The 22,242-nt window shown below is 42.6% G+C and overlaps 1 protein-coding gene across 1 annotated transcript in view; it reads left to right on the top strand.

Annotated features, from left to right (window-relative positions):
- The first annotated feature begins 5,671 nt into the window (after nt 1-5,671).
- LOC114895887 (coiled-coil domain-containing protein 162-like) overlaps nt 5,672-22,242 on the top strand; it is a 40,811-nt gene continuing 24,240 nt past the window's right edge. Inside the window, 2 exon segments of the mRNA XM_029223529.1 lie at nt 5,672-6,384; nt 17,958-18,067. Of these exon segments, the coding sequence (XP_029079362.1) occupies nt 17,978-18,067 (90 nt within the window). The 5' untranslated portion in view covers nt 5,672-6,384; nt 17,958-17,977.

The following is a 22,242-nucleotide window of genomic DNA, read 5'->3' on the forward strand; positions in this document are numbered from 1 at the left end:
ATTAACAACATTAAAGTCAATGACACATTTGCTTCAAAATAATATGGAGGTGGGGAGTGATGAAGATGGGGCAGGACTGGCCATAGGTTGGTGGTTCTTAGGGCCGGGTGATGGGAGCTATTCTGTTTGCTTTTTGTATGTGCTCAAAATTTTCCATAAGTAAAAAGATTTTTTTTAAAAGTGAAATAGTAAGAATGGCTTAAAAAAAAAGTAGTCATAGTCCCCCACTAGGGGACGGTCACAGTTCATTTTGGTTTTTTTCCAGTATTTTCCCTGTGCATACATGTATCACACTATACATACACCACATACGGACACCACCATAAGGTTTAGGAAACTTGGACTTCCACACAGGGCCGAAAGTCTGATATGTTCAAGGGGGACTTTGAGCTAGATATGTTGCTCTGATTTTTATGGATTTTTTTTTTTAATAGTTGAGAGCATGGGGCTTGTAAACACAACTACTCCTAATTTTCTCCCTCAAAACCACGTGTAAAGGATACATAGAAGTGTTCAAAATGGATGTTTTGGTTTCATTTTGTTCCTTTTTGGTTTTAGCTATGCCTCTGTAGGCTGAGTGACCGTGACCTCAAGGTGGCTCATGGAGAGCTGGCGGGCAAGCAGCTGCTAATGGAAGATGTCCTTCTGAGTAATTATCATATGATCATGGAGGGTCCCCCAGGATGGCAGGCCACACGGGACAAAAATACACAGGTATTCTTGGTGAACGGTCTACGTACTTGACCAGTGCTGCATTGTACTGAAGGACCTTTCTATCTGGGAGATGGACTAGATAGCTTCATCCATCCCATAGCCTCTCCCAGGGTCCCGGGACTGTGCTTATGCTGCACGGGAGCAGCAGTGAAGCAGCGGTAGCCCGTGAGAGCCCCTCCAAAATATGTTCTTTCACAGCAAGTCCCATGATCAGTGGTATATCTATTTCTTTTAATTTTAAAACTAGAACAAACTTCATGGGGGGCGGTCCATTGAAACCAATTTGAACTCCAACTGGCTGCTTTTCCTTGTGAGTCTCACACATTTCGGGCTGGAGCTGGCAGGGTATGACAGAGGCCCCAGGTGAACATCTTCAGCCTGGCTCCTGTCTGCATCACTCCGCTAGCCCATGGACGCCTAAGCAAGCACTCCTTTCTCCGGACTTGCCTCCCTGAAGCTCTAAGGTGCCAAGAGCCAGTAGTCCCCCTAGTATCATAACTTGAAACAATTCTGCATGATTCTGGAACTAGACAGAGACTTGTCTGGACGTGGGGTAAGCTAGCCAGTGCCCCCATTTAAAGAGTCCCCTTTTCAGAGCCAAAGTCTCTGCACCAGCCATTTCCATTTCCTTACCTTCCATCCACTCCTTAGAAACTGTGATCTGTCTTCTTCCTCATCTCATCAAGACTGCTCTCACTGAGAGCACCGTGGTCCTTGTCACTAAATCTCCTGGATACTTTTCAGTCCCCTTCCAACCTGAACCCTTAGCAGCATTTGACACAGTGTGTCCTTCTTGAAGCCTCTCTGCCCTTAGCTTCTAAAGCACAGGTCTCTCCAGTTTTCCTCTGACATCGTGGGCCATGCCTTCTCAGACTTCTGTGTCAAGTCCCCTCCCTCTGCCAATCCTGAAAATGTTGCTTTTTGGGTTCTGTCCCACTTCCACCACTGCCAGGGCTGCATTTTGACTTCCATGACTCTAGCCACTTTTGTCTTTGTGGGCCCATTTCTCCATTAAAAAACATGAAGAGTTATAGTTTACAACTGTGTTAATATAAAGAAAAATATATTAATATCATAAATTATAGCATTTTGTTCAACCTAAATGTTCTTTTTCTTTCTGATTTTAAAAGAAATTAAAACATTTTGTGGGCCCTAAGCACTGTGCCTTCTGTGTCTAATCAATAAGTTGGCCCTGAACACTATTAATAGATCATTATTAATTAATAATGTCTATGATTGAGATCTGTTCAGAGGCTTTATTAACTATTAATTTCTTTAATTCTCACAATAATCCTAGGAGGTAGGTACTTTCATTATTCTCATTTTATAGATAAGAATACCAAAACTCAAAAAGGTTAAATGATATGCCTAAAAGTCACTTGCCGAGAGAGAAAAGAAACGCAGGTTCCAACCTAACAGTCAGGCCCCGGAGCTCCCTCATACTCTTATCCATGATATTGCTCCACTCCTCGCCCTCTCCATGGGCAAACCCAGCTAATTTTATAACTTGGATGGCTTTATGCGATGACTCCAAAATTTATATGTCTAGTCCAAATCTCAATCCTATCAGATTCATATGTTCAACTGCCTTGTTCCATCTCAGAGATACCGTGTCCCAAACTGAGCTCATTTTACTGCCCCTAAAGGTGCTCCTCCTTCCTTATTCCCTGTCAGTTAACCACCACCTGCCCAGTTACCCAGGCAAAAAAAATCTGGACACCCATCTTTGATTTCTGTCTATCATACCCCACAATCAGACACCAAGTTCTACTATCCTATTATTTTAATATCTTTCAAGTTTTCTCCATCCTCCCTCAGCACTCCCCTCCACCAGTCCAAATCACTGTCATCTCCTAATGCTGGGCCAAGATCATAACCTCCAAAGGACTCCCTGTATTCCCTTTGCCTCCTTCACGTCCACTCACCAGGATAGTATTTTAAAATGCAAACCTGATTATGTCACTTCCCTCTTATAACTCTTCAATGACTTCCAAATGCCCTGAGAATAGAGTCTGGGTGCCTTAACCAGATCTTCACAACCTGAATCCTGCCAATATCTCTACCCTCAACTCCTTTTATTTTGTCAGATGCACCATGCTCTCTCCTCATTACCTTCATGCAAACTGGCCCCTCTGGTGGAAAACTTCCCTGTCCTCCCACTCTCTGCTTCATCATCTGATTAACTCCTACTTATCCTTCAGATTTCAACTTCCAAACCACTCTTTCAGAAGCTTTATCTGATCTCCCACCTTTGAGCCAATAGCCCTCTGTGCCAGTTAGGGTGCACCTGCTAGAAGTAACTAGTCATGACTTAAATTAGAAAGTGTATTAATCTTTCCAAACAGGTCTAGAAGGAGGCAGTTCATGTTGGTGCAGGCACCCAGCTCTGCCATCCTGGGTATGTCAGCAAAATGTCTCCCTCATCCTTGTAAGATGAAGACAGGAGCAAAAAAGCTTTCTCCTTAAGGGGCTTTGTCTTTTTATCAAGGAGGGAATTCTTTTTCAGAAGACTTCCAGTAGATTTTTCTTGTGTCTCACTGGCTAAAACTGAGTCACAAGTCCATTTCAGGCCAACTAGTGGAAAATGAAGTATGTTAGATGTGCCAACTAAATTCCACAGCGGGATTCAATGCTTCACCCAGAGGGAGCATTTGCAAAGCTGGATATAGACCAAGTAGTGCCAAGACCAAGAAGCCTGCCAAAGGGCCCTTTGGTCCTTCTGTTTACTCTCTTTTGGCCCTGTTTCTGATGGATTACCATCTTTCCCTGACAATTCTGCCCTCCCCTGCCTTGTTCTTTATCCTGTTTCCTGTTCCTTCTCCCATCCTGTAAAACACTTAGGAAGAGAAGACTTCTCTTAACAGGAATATATTAACAAGGTAAGTTTGCTTTTAAATTATTATTTATTTTAATTGGTTTTATTTTATGATTGGTTCCATTTAAGAGTATTTCAATATTCATAGACAATAGGCAGCCCTGGAATTTATACTGCCTGTGACTTAGGACTCTAGGTTTCCTGTCCCAGCTAAGCCACCAGTTCTATGACCTCTTAGACTTCAGTCTCTAAGACTCCCAAGTGAAGGTGATGGATTAGCTCAGGACCTTTAAAATGGTCCCAGGAGCCCTGGGTTCCTCAGAGGCACCTTGGGGCTTTTTGAGTGGAGGGGCCCAACTACATGGCCTGTAGGCAGCCCCCTCCTTGTCACCACGCTTGGCCTCGGTCTGTTGGATATCTTGGGTCACTGAGTAAGATTTCATTTGCTGAAAGGCTTCTGAGGATAAAATAAATTTGGAAACGCATGAATTAGCTGATTGTTGAGGAGGTAGGCTGCTAGGTGGAAGGGTTGCCAGCTGTTGGCAGGAGTTCACTCTCCCCTTGGTCTTGCTTGTAGTTCTTCCCCTAACCACCTCTCTTTCTGGCGGCCCCACCCCCATCCTACCCTCCCCATATGTTAATAGCACTGATCTAGGGTCCAGTTACATCATGTGGTGGTTCTTCCTGTTCCTGACCAGGAAACTTGAGTGTCCAAGGTGTTGTTACCTGAATGACCTCTGAGTCCCTTCCTGTCATAACATCATGGTCCAGGTGTGCAAAGGAAAGCTCCTTTTTCTATAACTGAGACACTGTCTTCAGGCTGAGGGTGGGATACAGGTTCCCCTTCTGTCTGTCACTCTCTGGGTAGCCCTGGCCCTCACATCGCTGGTGCAGGAGAGCAGGGACCTGAAAACCTTATTCCCTCCACGTCCTCCTGGGCTCACAGCAGCCCCTCAACAAACACTTATTTAAGGAAAGCACCAAAGAATGAATGAACAAATCATAATTTTAAAGTGAAATTTCCTATTGAATAATAAATTCAAATCAAGAGACATGTTCTCTGCCTAACTTTTAAAGGATGGGAGGAGGAATAGGAGATAAGATAAACTTAAGTTTCCATTTCCTTACCCATAAAATGGGTAAAATCCCCAATTTAAAGTTATAATATAGCTCTACCATGATGGGTTGTTAAATCTTGAGTGTGTGGAAGAGCTCTTTCCAAAATGCAGAGGCTAAACATGAAAGGCTCAATTTTTCAACGGCAGATAAAATGTTGGCACCCAAGTAAAAGAGTTTTAAAGTGAGTGGTTCACAGCTCAAGCAGAAACTTGAAATGGAGACATTTCTCTCCTTTCTATATACTGTCTATTCAGGAAGGATGCTTATACTCTCTAAGCTCTACATGTGCTGCTGGCCTGTAAACCATTCCTCCTGGGGAGAAAAGTCATTCTCCAAAGACTTCATTCTGCATGAGCTGAATGAATATAAAAGGTCATCCTGTAGTGATCTATGGCTAATAAAAAAAAAAAAAAAAAGAATTTCTGTAATGCTTTCAGCCAGATTTGTCCAGAGTACAAGGATTCAGAAGTCGGTTCCAAAGCAGCTCAAAGACCTCCAGGCTGCTGGGGGGCCCATGTGATGCAGTGATGTCCCTTGCTTTGCTGAGATCATTTCTGGTGCTCTGGAAGCAACTGGAAGCGCTAAAGGAGCACTGGGGCTGACTCAAGCTGCGAGGCCGGGACATCAATTCTCCCTCTCTCCACAAACAGTTCTCGGAGCTCTATGGGTGAGTGTGCTCAGGGGGAAATTCATGTGAAGGAGTGGAACCTGGGATCTGGCAGATGACTGCCCTTGCTCTGAGGGTGACGTTTGGTCCGTGAATTTGGTATGCCTAGCCCCACTGATCACAGAGGAGGCTGGGCAGTGTGTCTCTGTGAACAGTGCTTTACGGGAAAAGCTGAGTTCTATTGACTGCAGGGACAGCCCTGGATTCCACTGAGCAACACTGTATATCATTTTCCCAGAGTTCTGTCCCTGGGAACTGGTGCTTCTGAAGTGTCCCTTCAGTGCTAACTCTAAGCTTTTTAGCTCATAGGATCCCAGCGAGAATTGAGTGGGGAGTGCTGCTGCCGTGACCTCCTCTCCGCTCTCTGCCCCATTAGACCCAAGTCTAATGAGTCTCTGAGAGCCTCAGGCATCACAGCCAAGGGTACAATATGGTGCAGCATGAGGTGTTCAGTATGCAGAGTGCTGGGTTGTTTTCTCAACTTCAAGCCCTGGCTGGGATGACTTAGCTGGTGGGAAAGGCATGTGGTTTCTGCCATGTGTCTGTAAGCAAACAAGCATTCACTAAGCACCCAACCACCACCCCAGGACCTTACTGAGGGTATTAAGGCTCACTTTGGTGGCCTAGTCCAAATTGTCTATCTTATGAGTTATGACAGTCAGCTTTCCTGGTAAACAGGGAGTGAGGAGACTTGTCAATATTTTGAAGAATGAAGACTGAAATTAAATGTGCCCAATGGGAAAAGGCCTCACGATTTAATATTGACTAAGGGAGTGGTAACTGTGGTGGATTTAGATGTCGATGTAAGTGTCTGTGATGAGTTGGGAGGTTTATGCATGATGACGGGAAACAGAACATGAATGAAAAGAATTGTCAGAGAATCTGAAAGAGAAAAAATGTTTGTTAATTTCTGTCTCTCTTCTTTAATAGAACTCACATTCTCCACCCTAGCATGAAAGCTATAGCTAGGCGGATCGGGAAAGAAGATGAATTTGAAGGACTTATAATAAGTAGTAAGTCCACTCTTCCCGCTAAAGGAGCTTCAGAAATTGAAATAAAAGCTCAGCAGGTATGCAGGAGCTATTTTTTTTTCTTTTTCTTTTCTTTTTTAATAGATCTTTATTGGAGTATAATTGCTTCACAATACTGTGTTAGTTTCTGTTGTACAACAAAGTGAATCAGCCATATGCATACATATATCCCCATATCCCCTCCCTCTTGAGCCTCCCTCCCACCCTCTCTATCCCACCCCTCTAGGTAGTCGCAAAGCACCGAGCTGATCTCCCTGTGCTATGCGGCTGCTTCCCACTAGCTATCTATTTTACATTTGGTAGTGTATATATGTCCATGCCACTCTCGCTTCACCCCAGTTTCCCCCTCCCCCCGCACCCCATGTCCTCAAGTCCATTGCAGGAGCTATCTTGAACTTGACTTGAAAATTTACTTTATGACATTAGCATGTAAAACTACAGATATACCCAAGTGGTGTTTCTTCTAAGAAGATAAGTGTTTATTGAGGGTTTGTAAATTACTGAACAGACTCTGAGGAAACTCAGTATGTAAAGGTATGTGGGGATTTGATTAAGCAAATAACTACCCTTTAACATCTCAGTTCTGTAAGTCTAGGTTTTCCTATTTTTATTTTCCTCAAATTAAAAAAAAAGACAATAAAAAACATAACCACTAGCATCTTAAACATAAAATCCTGCACACAGGTATCTCCCCTGCAACACGCACACTCATGGAAGTGGAATATCTAAAATAGCTCCTGTGATTGTTTTTCCGAGAATAAGACAACACAATTTATGTACTAGTCTATTTGGTGTGTGTTGATGGTCTATGTGGAGGGGTTGTTTTCCCAAGTGTTTGTTCCTCTTGGTCCTGGGATGCGGGCTCTGCCTGGCTGTGCTTATTGTAACAGGGAACAAAGACTCTAGCTGGTTGGGTGTAAGTGCAGAGGTGCATGTCCACTGAGCATCCAGGAGAACTCAGCACTCGCACGCCCCCCCCCCAGCCCCCTGCCCACACACACACTCCCCAGTCCCAAGCCCGTTGCTTACCCTTCTGAACTCTGCTTCCTCTCTAGCACCTGGGGTCCTCTGACAGGGAGAAACGTGGGCTTTGCAAGCATAATGGGTAGAGTAAGAGCTCAGGGGTATTGGAACACAGTTTTTTCTTGATCATGTATGGAGTTTTAAATCTTCCCGTGAAATCCTCCTTGGTATCTAAATTGAGTTTTAGACCTAAACGCTTCCTATAATAACAGCTCATGAAATTCCTGGCCACATTTAGAGACTCCAAAACACAAGAGGTTGCTTCAGACATTGAGCACTTTGCAATTTAGCAGAACCTGGTAAAAAGGGATATATTTTATCAATCAAGATGTGGGCCAGGAAAAAAAGATGTCTGTCTCCAAAAAGGTGCATCTACCCTACTTGGGAACCCAAAAAAAGGAACCGTTTCTTCTTCCCCAGGAGAGAGTAACAAAAGGACTGGACCCAGCCCAAGGCCCTTATGCAAGAATTTAGGAGCTTAGAGTATAAGCCAATAGTGGAGAGTGGCTCTCAAACTGCTTATGCTAGCTTCAGAAACTTCTGGAAAATCTTGAAATTCATATGATCCAGGAGGTATTAAGTTAACAGAGAGATAACACTAGTTGTATCAGAAAACTCCAAGGAGCAGCATACTCTCCCTATAGGTAAAGTATGTTTATTTTATTACTTTATAAAATAACATTTTTATTTTTTTTCCTAATTATGAAAGCAATCCATGTGTCCATATTCATGGAAAAACAAAAACACTACAACACCCAGAAAATAGTATAAAAATTACTTTTTAACACCTTGGCCCAAGAAATAAGTACTTAAAAAAAATTTTTTTTTATTGAAGTATAGTTGATTTACAAGGTTGTATTAGTTTCTGGTGATTCGGTTATATATTCTTTATCAGATTCTTTTCTGTTGTAGTTTATTATAAGATATTGACTACAGTTCCCTGTGCTCAGAGAGAAGTACTTTTACCGTTTTGATATATATTCTTGACTTAAAGGGCTTTTAAGTAGAAAACATTTGTAAACTTCAGTCTCTGCTGATTAACTCATAGCTGAAATAAAGTTGAAATGGGGGAAACACATAAAGCTTTTTCTTATATATAAGCGTATATAAATATATATCTTAGAAATACATATATTTGGGATGGGAAGACAATCAAAATTGTTTCATTTGAGGTCTAAAGTCAGGGTGACTTAATGGGCAAGTGACTAGTACACTCCCACAGGACTCTCACAGGGGCACTTGGGGTTTAATGCTTTGTAGGTTCCATCTTGTACTCTTCATTTTCACTTAGAATTTGTATTTTGTAAGTGGCATCCAGTGAGTCAACGGAGGATGCACCAAAGGCTTGTAGCCTGGGCTCACACACACTCCTGCTGCCTCCCCACCTTGCCAGGAGGAGTTCTCAGCTGCCTGTTCCTCTGCCCTCTGGCACCCCAGGCACCACTAACTTCCCCCTCACCATCTGCATCCAGCAATGGCTGCCACTCCCCACCCAGTGGGGGCCTGAGCACGGCGAGGGCATGTGTGGGGCATGTGTACCTGACAGCATTTCAGGGACCCCAGACTGGCAGCACCAGGCTATGTTTGATGGGTGACTCACTGGGTGTGAGCTTGTTGCCCATCCCTGGGAACCTAGAATATCCCAGGGCAGAGGTTGCAATACCCTTGGGGTTGCCCATCCGCGGTAGATAGGAGCAATGGGCCTGAAGGAAGAGGAGACGCCCAGCTCAACTTCTTCGCCCCTGGCTCGGCATGAAGCCTCAGTCCAGTAGCTAGTAGACCAGGTGCATTCATGCACCCGTCACAGGGTGGGGCCCCTGGTGCCCCTGCGCGCATCCCCATGCCAAGGAGCCAACATTAAAAACAAAAACACTGTGACAGGTCAAGAGAGAGACTGAAGAAGAAAGAAGAACATTTTATATTTTAGTACCTTTAATGGCACTTTTTTCCTGCTTTTTGAACAAGGCCTGCGTTTTTATTTTTCATGGGGCACCATTGATTATGTGGCTGGTCCTTTCTGAACTACAGTGTCTACTCCTAACTCCTACTAATTCTGTAGGAAAATCCCCTACCTTTGAGCTAAGGGGAGTTGTTTGACTAACAAAATAAATAATGGTTTCCTTTTGAGACAAGGTTCACAGACATTGTAATGTTAATTAATAACCTTTGTGGGCATCTAAGACACTGTGGTTTTATCAGTGCTTCGAGCAACTGAATTCTGTAAGCAGGACTTTGGGAAAAGGCTGTGCAGTGAGAGAGCAAGCCCCCACCAAATGGGCATCTCTGACTGTCACCAGAGAGTGGAGTGTGGTTGAGCTCCGATTACAGAACATTTAACAAGACACAAAGCGACTGTTGTTTGTGCTGTGTTTGCTGCATCCAGGCGGTTCCCTTCTGAGTCCTTGGAGAAAATCCACAAGCACAGGGCAGGTGCAACCATCTGCACGTTTCAGGGCTGTGATGCTTCTGAGACTTCCGGGTGGGGGCCCGGGGGGGAAGTGTCTTTGCTTTGCAGCTGTGCTATGTGTTGCCTTGTGCAGGGTGCTTGTCAGCTGTGCTTGGAAAGGGCCTTCAGTAAGGGGCTGGTGGGAGTCAGGCAAAGGGGAGGGGTAGAGTTATTTTTAATGGTGGTAAGGTTGATATTACCAAACCTTACCAAAACCTAGAGTACACTGGCCAATTCTAAAGCCTTGTTCAGATTCTGTACTCTTAAGATTTTTTACATAAATGCCAGTAATGAGGGTGTTTTGTTATTGTTGGGTTTTGTTTTTGAATCATGGCTCAGCATGATTCAGTGGAGAGGCCTAGGTCTTCTCCTGTGCTGAGTTCCCCCAGTACAAGTGATGGAGTCCCCACTGTGTGCTAGGGGTGCTTTTATATTCTTCGTCTTGGTCTTCCTGAGACCTCTGTGGGCTGGGTATGTGGAAGAGGGTGATCAAACCTTGGAACTCGCACTCACCTACTGTTCATCTCAGCAGCAAGAAGCAGCCATAGTGGATTGGGCTTCCAACAGGGGCTGCTTCTTCATGCAGAGATCACCATGTGTGGTCAAGGTTAGCTTGGGGCTAGGGGTTTCTCCAGAGGGAGTTGGGAATGGAGAGTATTGAGAACAGGGGACATCACGGGCTCGAATATTTCTCCCCTATTTCCTTCCCTCCTCCCCACCTTGTCTTGGAGCTTCATCTTTTTATACAGCTTCTGAATGAGCTTCGTTTGTCAGTGAGCATCTGAAAATGTGGCAGCCACACCTGGTCTGGTGCTAGTTCTTGGTAGCTTGTGCTCCCCTGAGAGTGATCAAAAGCAGCCCCAGATATCCTCACTCAGCCTCAGGGCTTGCTTAACAGAGAAATGGGCACCACTGATTCAAAAAGGCTCTGCCATTCTCCATCTTTGACATTTTGGCATTGAAGTAATTTTTAATTGATCTTCTAAATTTCTCTGAGAAGTTTATAAGGCCAGCAGCCTCCAGAGTGGAGGCATATATCCCAGGGGTGTGGGAAGAAAATACTAGGACTTCTAAATAGATTACGTCTGTATGTAAGAAGCCCATGTTACGCACTACACTAAGGCATCCTGAAGTGACCACGGGGAGGCAATGCACAAGAGAATAATAAGAAAGAGTAGAGTTGACAGTACTAATCCTAGTACATGCTTATCTTTAGCCACATCATGAGGTTAAAAAAGATAACCTAATCACATCTAAGAAGTCAGACAAAACTTTTTTTTAAGTCAAAGAAACTATTGGGAATGTGGATTGAGATTCATTCATTCTTATTGTTGATGAATCTCACCCTATGTACATCATGCTTTGCAATATTAGCCATTGATAGTACTGGAGGTAGTTATGAATACATAAACAGACATATGTTAAAGGTGAGTGAACAAAAATGCTTTTCTTGAAGGAAGCACAATCAAAACATTTGGGAGAACATGGGCTAAGTCAGCATTTCCCCAGAAGTGTGCCCTGGAATACTAACTCCTTAGCATGTTAATGCAGTAGTTCTCCCAACCCCCCTTCACTAACAGACTCATGGATTACCTGAAGCTTTCCATTCCCTTGGTAGCACAAGCCAGCAAAGTACACACTAATCACAGCCTTTGGGTTGCATATGTTTACCTAGCATCATTGATCGTTGTTTGCTCCAAACCTGTTTGTGCCAGTTTTACTTGTCATTGTGTTTGAGTAATTTAATTATTATGTAAACCAATGAAATAGGAGTACAAAAAGGAAGATCTGTCCTCTAAAAACTAAGTTTTTAGATAAACTGTGGTACATCCAGTCAACAGAATATTACTGAACGCTAAAAAGAAATGAGCTATCAAATCATGAAAAGACATGAAGGAAGCTTAAATGTATATTACTAAGTGAAAGAAGCCGACCTGAAAAGGCTACATATTGTATGATTCCAACTATGTGACATTCAAAAAAAGACAAAACCATGGAGACAGTAAAAAGATCAGTGGTTGCCAGCAGTTGAGAGAGGAGAGAACAATGAATAACAGAGCACAGAGGATTTTTAGGGCAATGAAACTATTCTGTATGATACTACAGTAGTGGATACATGCCACTATACATTTGTCCAACCCATAGTTTCACAAGAGTGAACTGTAATGTACACTGTGGACTTTGGATGATATCAGTTGTAGCAGATGTACTGGTGTGGGATGTTGATAGCCGGGGAGGCTGTATGTTTTGGGTGAGGGTGCAGGGGATTTATGGGAACTCTCTGAATTGTCTGTTCAATTATTCTGTGAACCTAAAACTTCTTTTAAAAAAACAAAAGATGATGCTTTTGGATTGTTTCATGGTCTTTAAGATTTCTCTCCATAAAAAGAAACACGCCAAAAACACACACACACTAGAAATTGTAGACCACACACTATGTATTATGATTTATAGAGGAAAGATGGTACAGAACTCCAGTGAGTGGGTACATACAAAGAAAAAGCCTAGGCTCTATGTTAGAAGATTGGCAAATGTTTGTATATTTGTGCTTGTTTGGGGTTGTTTTGCGGTACGTGGGCCTCTCACTGTTGTGGCCTCTCCCGTTGCGGAGCACAGGCCTCCGGACACACAGGTTCAGCAGCCATGGCTCACGGGCCCAGCCGCTCCGCGGCACATGGAATCTTCCTGGTCCGGGGCACGAACCCATGTCCCCTGCATCGGCAGGCGGACTCCCAGCCACTGCGCCACCAGGGAAGCCCTATTTGTGTATTTTTAATTTAAATAAAATGTTTAAGATAGTGCTTGTCATTTTTTAAGCATTCTCTGGTTTAACAGGCTCCTTATGATTGACGAACCAACTCTTAGTCTTGATTGCATTGGACAGGAGGATTTCTACTGTGTTTTGCAGGGGTTAGGGAAGAAGGGTTTGATTTGCTTTTTAAAAATAAGTTTCAGAAACTGGGAGTAAATAATGTTAGAAAGGTTCCTTTACTCCAGACTTTCTCAGAGCCTTTACTATCCTACTGTGTGTTGGATCTCCAGAGAGAGAGTATGAAATGTTCTTTGAATTTATTTGACCACAGAACCCTTTTATTCCCCTGGGAATATCTTTCATCACCTCAAAGAACTAGTGTTCTGGGAAGCAGTTTGAGAAACACAGGAGTACAAAATTCATACATATGCTTGAAGCAATAAGGTTTTCAACCTGCCAATTGCCCCCGCCACCCAGCTGATCAAGAGAACAACTGTGATTGGCAGTTGTGTGCCTTCAACTTTCAATTCTGCCTTGGCTTAGGATGCAGGGGCCCCTCAGGTGCAGAGCGTTGGTGGTTGTGTTAGAGAAGTGAAGTGCTGCCAAACCAAGGTGCCCTTCAGAAGGAGGGGGCTGTGTGGGCGTGGGGTGTTCAGAGAGGAAGAGAGGGGAAGTCGTTTGGCCACCAGGAAGTCAAAGTTTCCTTGAGTCAGATGACCTAGGAACAGAGTGAGAGGGAAGAAAAAACCGTAATTGTACCCCCAGTGTGCTATCTCCCTCCCACCTCCATGCTTTGTCTTAAAGAAGCCATGCACACACACACACACCTAAAATGGGACACATTTGGAGACCACCAACACCACCTGGCCAGGAACTGTTTCTCTTGGGTGAATTCTTCTCATCCTGACTTCGCCTGACTCCTGCCTACAGTTGCATGTCTGAACTTGAACTCAGGAGGAGGAAGCATGAGGGAAGAATTCCCAACACTTCAGTAAAATATTACCCTCTTAGCTGAACCCATAGCTAAACCCCAAACCAGCTCTGTGGGCATTTGCCAGGTGAAGATCCCCAAACTAGAAGTGTGTGGCCCCTCGCAAGGATTATCTGTGAGCCAGAGACCTGCCAGGAGAGTACCCTGGAAAAAGTATCCAGTTTCTTATCTGAACATTTCTGAAACATACATGAGCTCTGTCTTGTCAAAGTTTAGACTTATGGAAGTCTTAAACATCTTAGAAGTATGAACTTCTAGGCACAACATTAACTCTTGGATTTTCGACTTCAACTATGTTAGGACAGTGGTGATATGTCTATTCACCTTTATTATCCTAAAGAAAAAGCAAAATCAGATTTATTTGTTTATGATGGAAAGTAGCCAATTGTAGAAGAAATGTTGAATTCCATTTTGAAAAACAGGACCCCTGATAAATAATAAGTGCAAATACCAGAGGCTCCTGCTCTGTCATATCCACATTTCGGGGAAAATTTTGCTGGACGCTTGCTCTTGTGTGCACTGAGTCTCCCGTCTGAAAATGAAAGTATGAGTAGGAAATCTCATCTAAAATTAGAAACGGGTGGGGGCAGGGAGAGGCCCTGTGGGTACACTTGCTGGTGGCCAACCCCACCCCCAACAGAAAAGGGAGTGGGGCGGGGCTTGGCTTCCACCTCTGAAGCCCTACGCCTCTGTCAGTTTCAGGACTCCCCGGAGTGGGAAGAGGAGAGAAATAGGTGAGTGAGGTTAAGAGGTGCAAGCTTCCAATTACAAAGTAAGTGAGTCATGGGGACAAAATGTACAGCAGAGGGAATATAGTTAATAATATTGTAATAACTTTGGTGACAGATGGTAACTAGATTTATGGTGGTGATCATTTTTTAATGTATAGAAATACTGAATCACTGTGTTGTGCACCTGCCACTAACACAATGTAGTAGGTCAATTATACCTCAATTAAAAAAAAAAAAAAAGACTCTCCTGGGGCCATGCGCGAGGTAGTAGGCCTCACACAAAATGATTACGTACACAAGTACTTTTGCTCTCCCATATGGAAGTTAAAGAGTGTTGACATACTTCCTTGTTCCAGCACTGTCATATTATTTTTAAATTTGATTTTATTTTTTAACAGATAATGCATTTACCTGGCTCAAAACTCAAAATGACATAAAACATATATATTTAGCAGGCTTGTTGCCACCATTGACCCCCTTCTGCCACCCCTATGGAATCATCTTTTTCAGTTTTTAATATATCCTTTTCAGTGCTTTTTATATATATACTATTTCATTCTTTTATTCAATACCTATTTCCTAAGCACCTGCTATTTTCTAGGCTATATATTTTAAGCACTGTTTTGGGCATACAGTAGTCCTCCCTTTTCTGTGGGGAGTATGTTGCAACACCCCTAGTGGATGCCTAAAACCAGGACTAGCACCAAACCCTATATATATATATATATATATATATATATATATATATATATATATATGATTTATATAGTATACTGTGTTTTTTTCCTATACATACATACCTACGATAAAGTTTAATTTATAAGTTAGGCACAGTGAGAGATGAACAATAACTAATAATAAAATCGAACACTTATAACAATATATTATTAAAAAGTTATGTGAATGTGATCTCTCTCGAAATATTGTACTGTACTCACCCTTCTTCTTGGGATGGTATGAGATGATAAAATGCCTACGTGATGAGAGGAAGTGAGGCGAATGACATTGGCATTGTGATTTAGCACTGGGCTTCTGTTGATCTTCTAACGACAGGTCAGAAAGACGATCGTCTGCTTCAGGTGACCCTGGATCATCGGGCCATTATGACGTCCATGGTTGGATGTCAGGAGACTATGTTAGTGGTTGGGGATCCCGGGTGGGGCGGGATGGAGCAGGATGGCCCAAGATTTCATCATGCTACTCAAAATGGTGCTCGATTTAAAACTTACGAATTGTTTATTTCTGCAAGTTTCCGTTTAATATTTGCAGACTGCAGTTGACCACAGGTAACTAAAACTGCAGAAAGCAAAACCACGAATAAGGGAAGACTACTGTACATCCTAACTGTCATGGAGCAAAAATCCTTACTCTCATGGAATTTATCATCTGGAAGGGGGTAGACAGACAATAATCAATGAACATAAGAAATAAGAAAATAATGGAGTGAGGAGGATGGTGGTGTGAAAGTTCAAAGGGGCACATTGTAATTTTAAATAGGGTAGTCAGAATATACTTCACTGAGAAAGTGACGTTTTGAGCAGAGTTGAAGAAGGTGAGGGAGTTAGCTATGTGGGTATCTGGGGGAAGAGCATTCCAGACAGAAAGACAGCCCATACAAAGGCCCGAAGCAGAGCATGCCTGTCATATTCATGGAACAGCAAAGACCCAAGTGTGGCTGGAGTGGAGAGAGTGAGGAAGAGTAGTAGGAGGTGAAGTCAGAGAGGAAGCATGAAAGGACAACAGACTGTGCAGGAGCTTGCAAGGACTTTAGTGTTTACTCTGAATGTGATGGGGAGCCTGTCCCAGATTTTGAGTGGCATGATCTGACTTACATTTGAATAGAATCTCTCTGGCTGCTATGTTGGGAACAAAGGGTGGAAGAAGGGAGAGGCTGGTTTTGAGGCTATTGCAGTAATCCAGGCAAGAGGAGATGGTGAATCAAACAAGGTTGGGAGCAGTGGAAGTATTAAGTGGTAAGATTCTGGGCATATTTTTAAAGTAGTCACTGATGAATTGGGTATAGGGTTTGGGAAAAAGAGAAGAGTCCATGATGACTCCAAGGCTTTTGACCTGAGCAACTGGGAAAATTGAATTGCCATCAGTTGAGATGGCAAGTTAGGGAGGGAAGATCAGAAATTTAATTATGCACAAGTGAAGTTTGAAATGCCTTTTAGACATCCAAGAAGAGATGCCAAGTGGATGTTAGATCTAAATTTGAGGGTTGTCAGCATACAGGTGGTATTTAGCCATGATACTAAATGAGATAGCCAAGGGGGTGAGTGCAGATAGGAAAAACAAAAACGGTGAACCAAGGGCTGAGTCCTAGGACACTCTAATGTTAAGAGCTGGTGGTAGAGGGGGGAGGCAGGTGGAGAACCAGCAAAAGGAACCTACAGGGAACAGTGAGGTAGAGGAAAACTAGGACAGGGTGGTGTCCCAACGTCTGGTGATGGAAGTTTCTCAAGAAGGAGGAAGTGACAAATTGTGTGAAATGTTATTGGCCGTCAAGTAAAACCACTGGCTTTAGCCATGTTGAGGTCACTGGTGTTTATGACAAAATCAGTTTCAGTGGAGTGAAAGGTAAAAGCTGTGTGAGCGGGTCTAAGAAGGATTTTGAGAGAAGTCACAGACATTAAGTATAGACATCTCTTTCTGAGAGATTTGCTAGAAAGGGAGCAAAGAAATGAGGCAAAAGCTGACAGGGGAAATGGGGTCAAGTGGAGAATTTTTATGAGGTGGGAGAAATGTGTGCTCTTGTGAATGATTCAGGAAAGGGGGAGAAGTGATGATATCAGAGAAAGGCAAATATTTGGACCAATGACCTTGAATAGACTTGAGGGGATAGCCTCTCCCTTTGTTATTTTCTGTATCTTTCTTTTAAAAGATAGCATTTTATACCCACTTTTCTACACCTTGCATTTTCCGCTTAATCTATGGTTCTTTTCACATCAGTACATGGAGAAATTCTTCTCTTTTTTTACAGCTGCATACTATCCCATTGGAAGGATATACTACAGTTTGTGTATTGTTTCTAAGTTTTTGCTGTCCTCAGCAATGCTATTCTGAATAACTGTGTATATGCCTCATCACATATGTGTCAGCCCTGTTGCTGCTTCAGTGCAGGAGCTAAAGTTCATCTTCTGCGGCTCTCAACATTTCTAATGTGTGACTCTTTCTTCTCTCTTTTGGATTTCCTCCTCTTTTTTTATTAACTCTGCATTCAAATTAATTTTGCCTTGTAACACCAGGAATGTACTTAAATAGATAAATATAATAGCTCTTCATTTATTTCTGATCGTTGTGTTAGGTCAAAATAATTGTCCAGATACATATAGGGACTTTATGAAAACAGATGCCATATAGGATCAATAATTATATTTGATTTGGGATTTTTAGCTATGGTAACAAAATATTGTTCACTGGACTTCAGAGGTACTTTTCCAAATCTTTTTGTTAGGAATCTTGTTAGAGATCTTCCTTATTCCCATGTTCTGGAGGATCCTGTGTCCTCAACCACCACCTCCCCTCCCCTGCCTCACCCATTAGTTTTTGTGTTTTTGGAAGTGACAGCTTGTGTCCAGTGTTATGTCTCAGACAGTTGCCATCTCGTAGCTATTAATGGTTGTTCAATATTTTCTGGTACTAGTGTTGGTATGTTTCTCCCCTAGACCTTTGGAAACACCAAGTCATGAGAGAAAACGTTTCAGTTATCAGACCACAAATAGTTGAAAATTTTGTACAGAGATTACTGGAGAATTACCAGGATGGTGGACTAGAGGTATGTACTAAAAATTCGTCATTCTAGAGTGTGGTTTGCTTTTTTTTTTTTTTTCATAAACCCAAACAAGAAAGACTTTCCCTTCAACACATCTCCTAATGCTTCCCTTACTCCCTTAGAGTTGAAGATGTGAAAACTGAGGCTGAACTCAAAGTAGAAATCACATGTTACCATTTTAATTTTGGAAAAAGACTGATTTCTAATTAAGTTGGGAGAGTAATTAGAATATGCATGTTGGCTAATTTCAGATTTGGCCAATTCTTTAGAGTAACCTTGGAGTTTATGGATGAGTTGTTTTTAGCAACATTTCCTGTTAATGATTTTTTTAGTATAAAAATTTTAAGAGAAAAACCAAAATAACCTATGAAATCACTACCTAGAAAACTTCTTTAAATGTGCAATACGAAGAAAACGTAACACCTCAGAAAGGTAACATTTTCACCCCTATTCCACTCCATCATCCCCAGTTTCCTCTCCCAAAGGAAACCAGTATCAACAATTTGTATGTGAGTATATGTATTTGAATTCATAACTACTCCATATAATATGTATTTAACAATAATATATATTTAATACATACAACAGGCATACACATAGTCCTTGGAGTTTTTAACTGTTTACTGTTGACAGGAGGTACCTTTCTAAATCAAAGGAATCTGCTGAAAAGGTAGTATAAGAGAGTGTTTGTGTATATTTGGCCACAACAGAGTTTTTAGGATCTTTAAGGAATTAAGCCTTAAGTGCAGTAGGTAGCTGTGAATCCAGTTTCCTTTGAAATTCAATCATTTTTAAAAGCCTGCCTTAGAAAAATGTGCTCAATTTTTTGGACAACATTTTCTCCACATTTACATTTTTCTAAGCTCTCCAAATAGTCCCCATAATTTTATAATAAGCACTTCAGTTCTTATTTATTAGGTAGAGAATTCACAAGCTTGCTTAGAGATACACTATTCCTCAGAATTTATATGTATTTGTTTTAAGCTTTCAATTATACCCAGTGTGGTGCTGTGTATTCTGATGAGGGGGTGAAGTAATTCCTCTTGGATCCCTGCAGTTCAGTGATTCTCAAGCAGAAGTACAGAGGTGATTAAGGTGGGGTATGCTCAGAAAAATGTTTGAATCAAAAACTTTTGTGGCTTTCCTTAAAAGGAAGGAAATTCTGACACATGCTTCATTATGGAAAATATTCTGTTACATGAAATAAACCAGTCACAGAAACATAAATGCTGCATGATTCCACTTAGATGAGGTACATAATGTAATCAAATTCATAGAGACAGAAAGTAGAATGGTGTCTGTCAGGGGCTGGCGGGTGGGGGAACGGGAAGTTAGTGTTTCATGGGTACAGAGTTTCAGTTTGGCAACATGAAAAGAGTTCTAGAGGTTGATTGCACAACGTTGCCAATGTCCTTAATGCCGCTGAACTGTATACTTAAAAATGGCTAAAATGGCAAATTTAATGTATGTTTTACTGTGATAAAAACAAACAAAAAGTTTGTGGCTCAAGATCTGCTCATCTCTTATCTATGTACTTCACCCCAACATTGAAGACAGGATCTTCTGGGAAAGAAATGTGAGTATTAGTAAACAGGGCAAACCTAGATCAGGCACAGCTGAAACTGAGGGCACACTGAAGAGGCTGGTATCAGCCTGCGGTTGTCTTGGAGTAACAGGACCCCAGAATGTTAGGTCCCTCCAAAGTCTGTGCCTGGTGGACTTCTAGTCTCTTCTGGATCATCTGCAGTGACTGGGAGCTCACTCTCTTTCAATCCCCACCCATACCTCCCCACCCCCATTCCTGGCAACTCTTGTTTCAGGCACGTCTTACTGAGCTGGATTTGGCCTCCCCACTGTCTCCACCATGGATCCTAGTTCTGTCTCTGGGACACCACAGATCATGGTTCTGACCCCTCACAACAAGCCTTTAGATAAATGAGGGCAGGTCAGTCAGAGAAGCTCAGTTGGGCCATTGCTAGCATGTGTGAGTCTTCTGTAAAATTACAAGTTGGGCCAGCTCCAGGAGGACAGACCCAAACAGGTGCCCCTCTGGGTGGTGGATAACAAATATTTACCCCTTCCTTCAGGCCGTACAGCCTATACCAGGGCACATGGACAGGGAAATGGTGCTCCCCTCACCTGGGTGCCCCTGCGCAGAGCAGACTGCACTGGTGTGCAAGGAAAGCCTGAGCCCTGCCTTCCCTTCTTCAGCCTAAACCAGCTTCCTTTCCTTCAACCTCTATGAGTGCCCCACCCTCCTGGTCAGTATCCTCTGAATTCAAGGTTGTCTGGCCAGCCAAGAGTACCCTTGTCCTGGGTGCTCTGCTTTGATTAACGCCCATGAATGTGTTAGGTTTTGTCACAGCTGACTCATTAGGCTAACAGCCACCTGCAGCCCACACATGGCCTTCAGGCATCCTGCTACTGCCTTATTATTAGCCTTGTTCTTGTTCAACTTGGTCCACTCTTCGAACCTCTTGAAATCTTTAAAACTCTGGATTTTTATCATCCACCATACTGTCTCTCCCTTCCAGGTTCATGTCAGTCTACCCTCGGTATCCTCCTTCAAGCCTTTAATAACAGTGTATGAAAGGACAGGCCCCAAGTGCTGTGCTACCCACTCTGGGTCCCCTCCAGGCTTAACAGGTACTTTGGGCACAGTCTTTCAGTGACCAGAAACTCATCCGGTTGTCCTTTCACCCAGCCCATGTTCTCCATTTGTCCAAAAGGACATCATAAGAAACCTTCTCAGATGTCCTGCTGAAATCCAGATACACTGCATCTGCTATATTTCCTCAGGGAAAAGTTTAATCTGATCTGACTATTCTTGAACCCACGTTGGCTTCTCGTGATTTTTGCTTCCTTCTCCAAATTTTAGAACACCAGCATTTCACAAGCAGTTCTAATATCTCGGCCAAATTTTGTACCAAACACACTGGCCTGAAGTTAGAGATTGACCTTTTTTTGCAAATCAGAACTGTAATAGTCTATTTTGTGGATTCCAGAACCATTTCCATTTATATGCCGAGAGTCACTCACTCATTCAGCAAGTGTTTATAGATCTCCTGTTTTTGCTCAGGCGCTTTATTAGAGATATAAAGGCAAAAGGCACAGTCTCTGCCCTCAAAGAATTTATGGAAAAAGTTAGGTGAACCAGCAATGTCTGGAAAAGGCTCTTCACATTAAGCACTTTGATAGAGGCACAAATGGGGTGCTATGTGAGCTCCAAGAAGGGGGAGGGGTGGAAGTAGTCAGGGAAGACTTTCTGGAGGAGGTATTGTTTGGGCCAAGTTTTTTTTTTTTTTTTTTCATTTAAACATCTTTATTGGAGTATAATTGCTTTACAATGGTATGTTAGTTTCAGCTTCACAACAAAATGAATCAGTTATATATATATATATACATATGTTCCCATATCTCTTCCCGCTTGCGTCTCCCTCCCTCCCACCCTCCCTATCCCACCCCTCCAGGCGGTCACAAAGCACCGAGCTGATCTCCCTGTGCTATGCGGCTGCTTCCCACTAGCTATCTACCTTACGTTTGGTAGTGTATATATGTCCATGCCTCTCTCTCGCTTTGTCACAGTTTACCCTTCCCCCTCCCCATAGCCTCAAGTCCATTCTCTAGTAAGTCTGTGTCTTTATTCCTGTTTCACCCCTAGGTTTTTCATGACATTTTTTTCCCTTAAATTCCATATGTATGTGTTAGCATACGGTATTTGTCTCTCTCTTTCTGACTTACTTCACTCTGTATGGCAGACTCTAGGTCTATCCACCTCATTACAAATAGCTCAATTTCGTTTCTTTTTATGGCTGAGTAATATTCCATTGTATATATGTGCCACATCTTCTTTATCCATTCATCCCATGATGGACTCTTAGGTTGTTTCCATCTCTGGGCTATTGTAAATACAGCTGCAATGAACATTTTGGTACCTGACTCATTTTGAATTATGGTTTTCTCAGGGTATATGCCCAGTAGTGGGATTGCTGGGTCATATGGTAGTTCTATTTGTAGTTTTTTAAGGAACCTCCATACTGTTCTCCACAGTGGCTGTATCAATTTACATTACCACCAACAGTGTAAGAGGGTTCCCTTTTCTCCACACCCTCTCCAGCATTCATTGTTTCTAGATTTTTTGATGATGGCCATTCTGACTGGTGTGAGATGATATCTCA

This window comes from Monodon monoceros, unplaced genomic scaffold (genome assembly GCF_005190385.1).
Source record: "Monodon monoceros isolate NGI ecotype Baffin Bay Population unplaced genomic scaffold, NGI_Narwhal_1 Super_Scaffold_15, whole genome shotgun sequence".
Lineage (NCBI taxonomy): Eukaryota > Metazoa > Chordata > Mammalia > Artiodactyla > Monodontidae > Monodon > Monodon monoceros.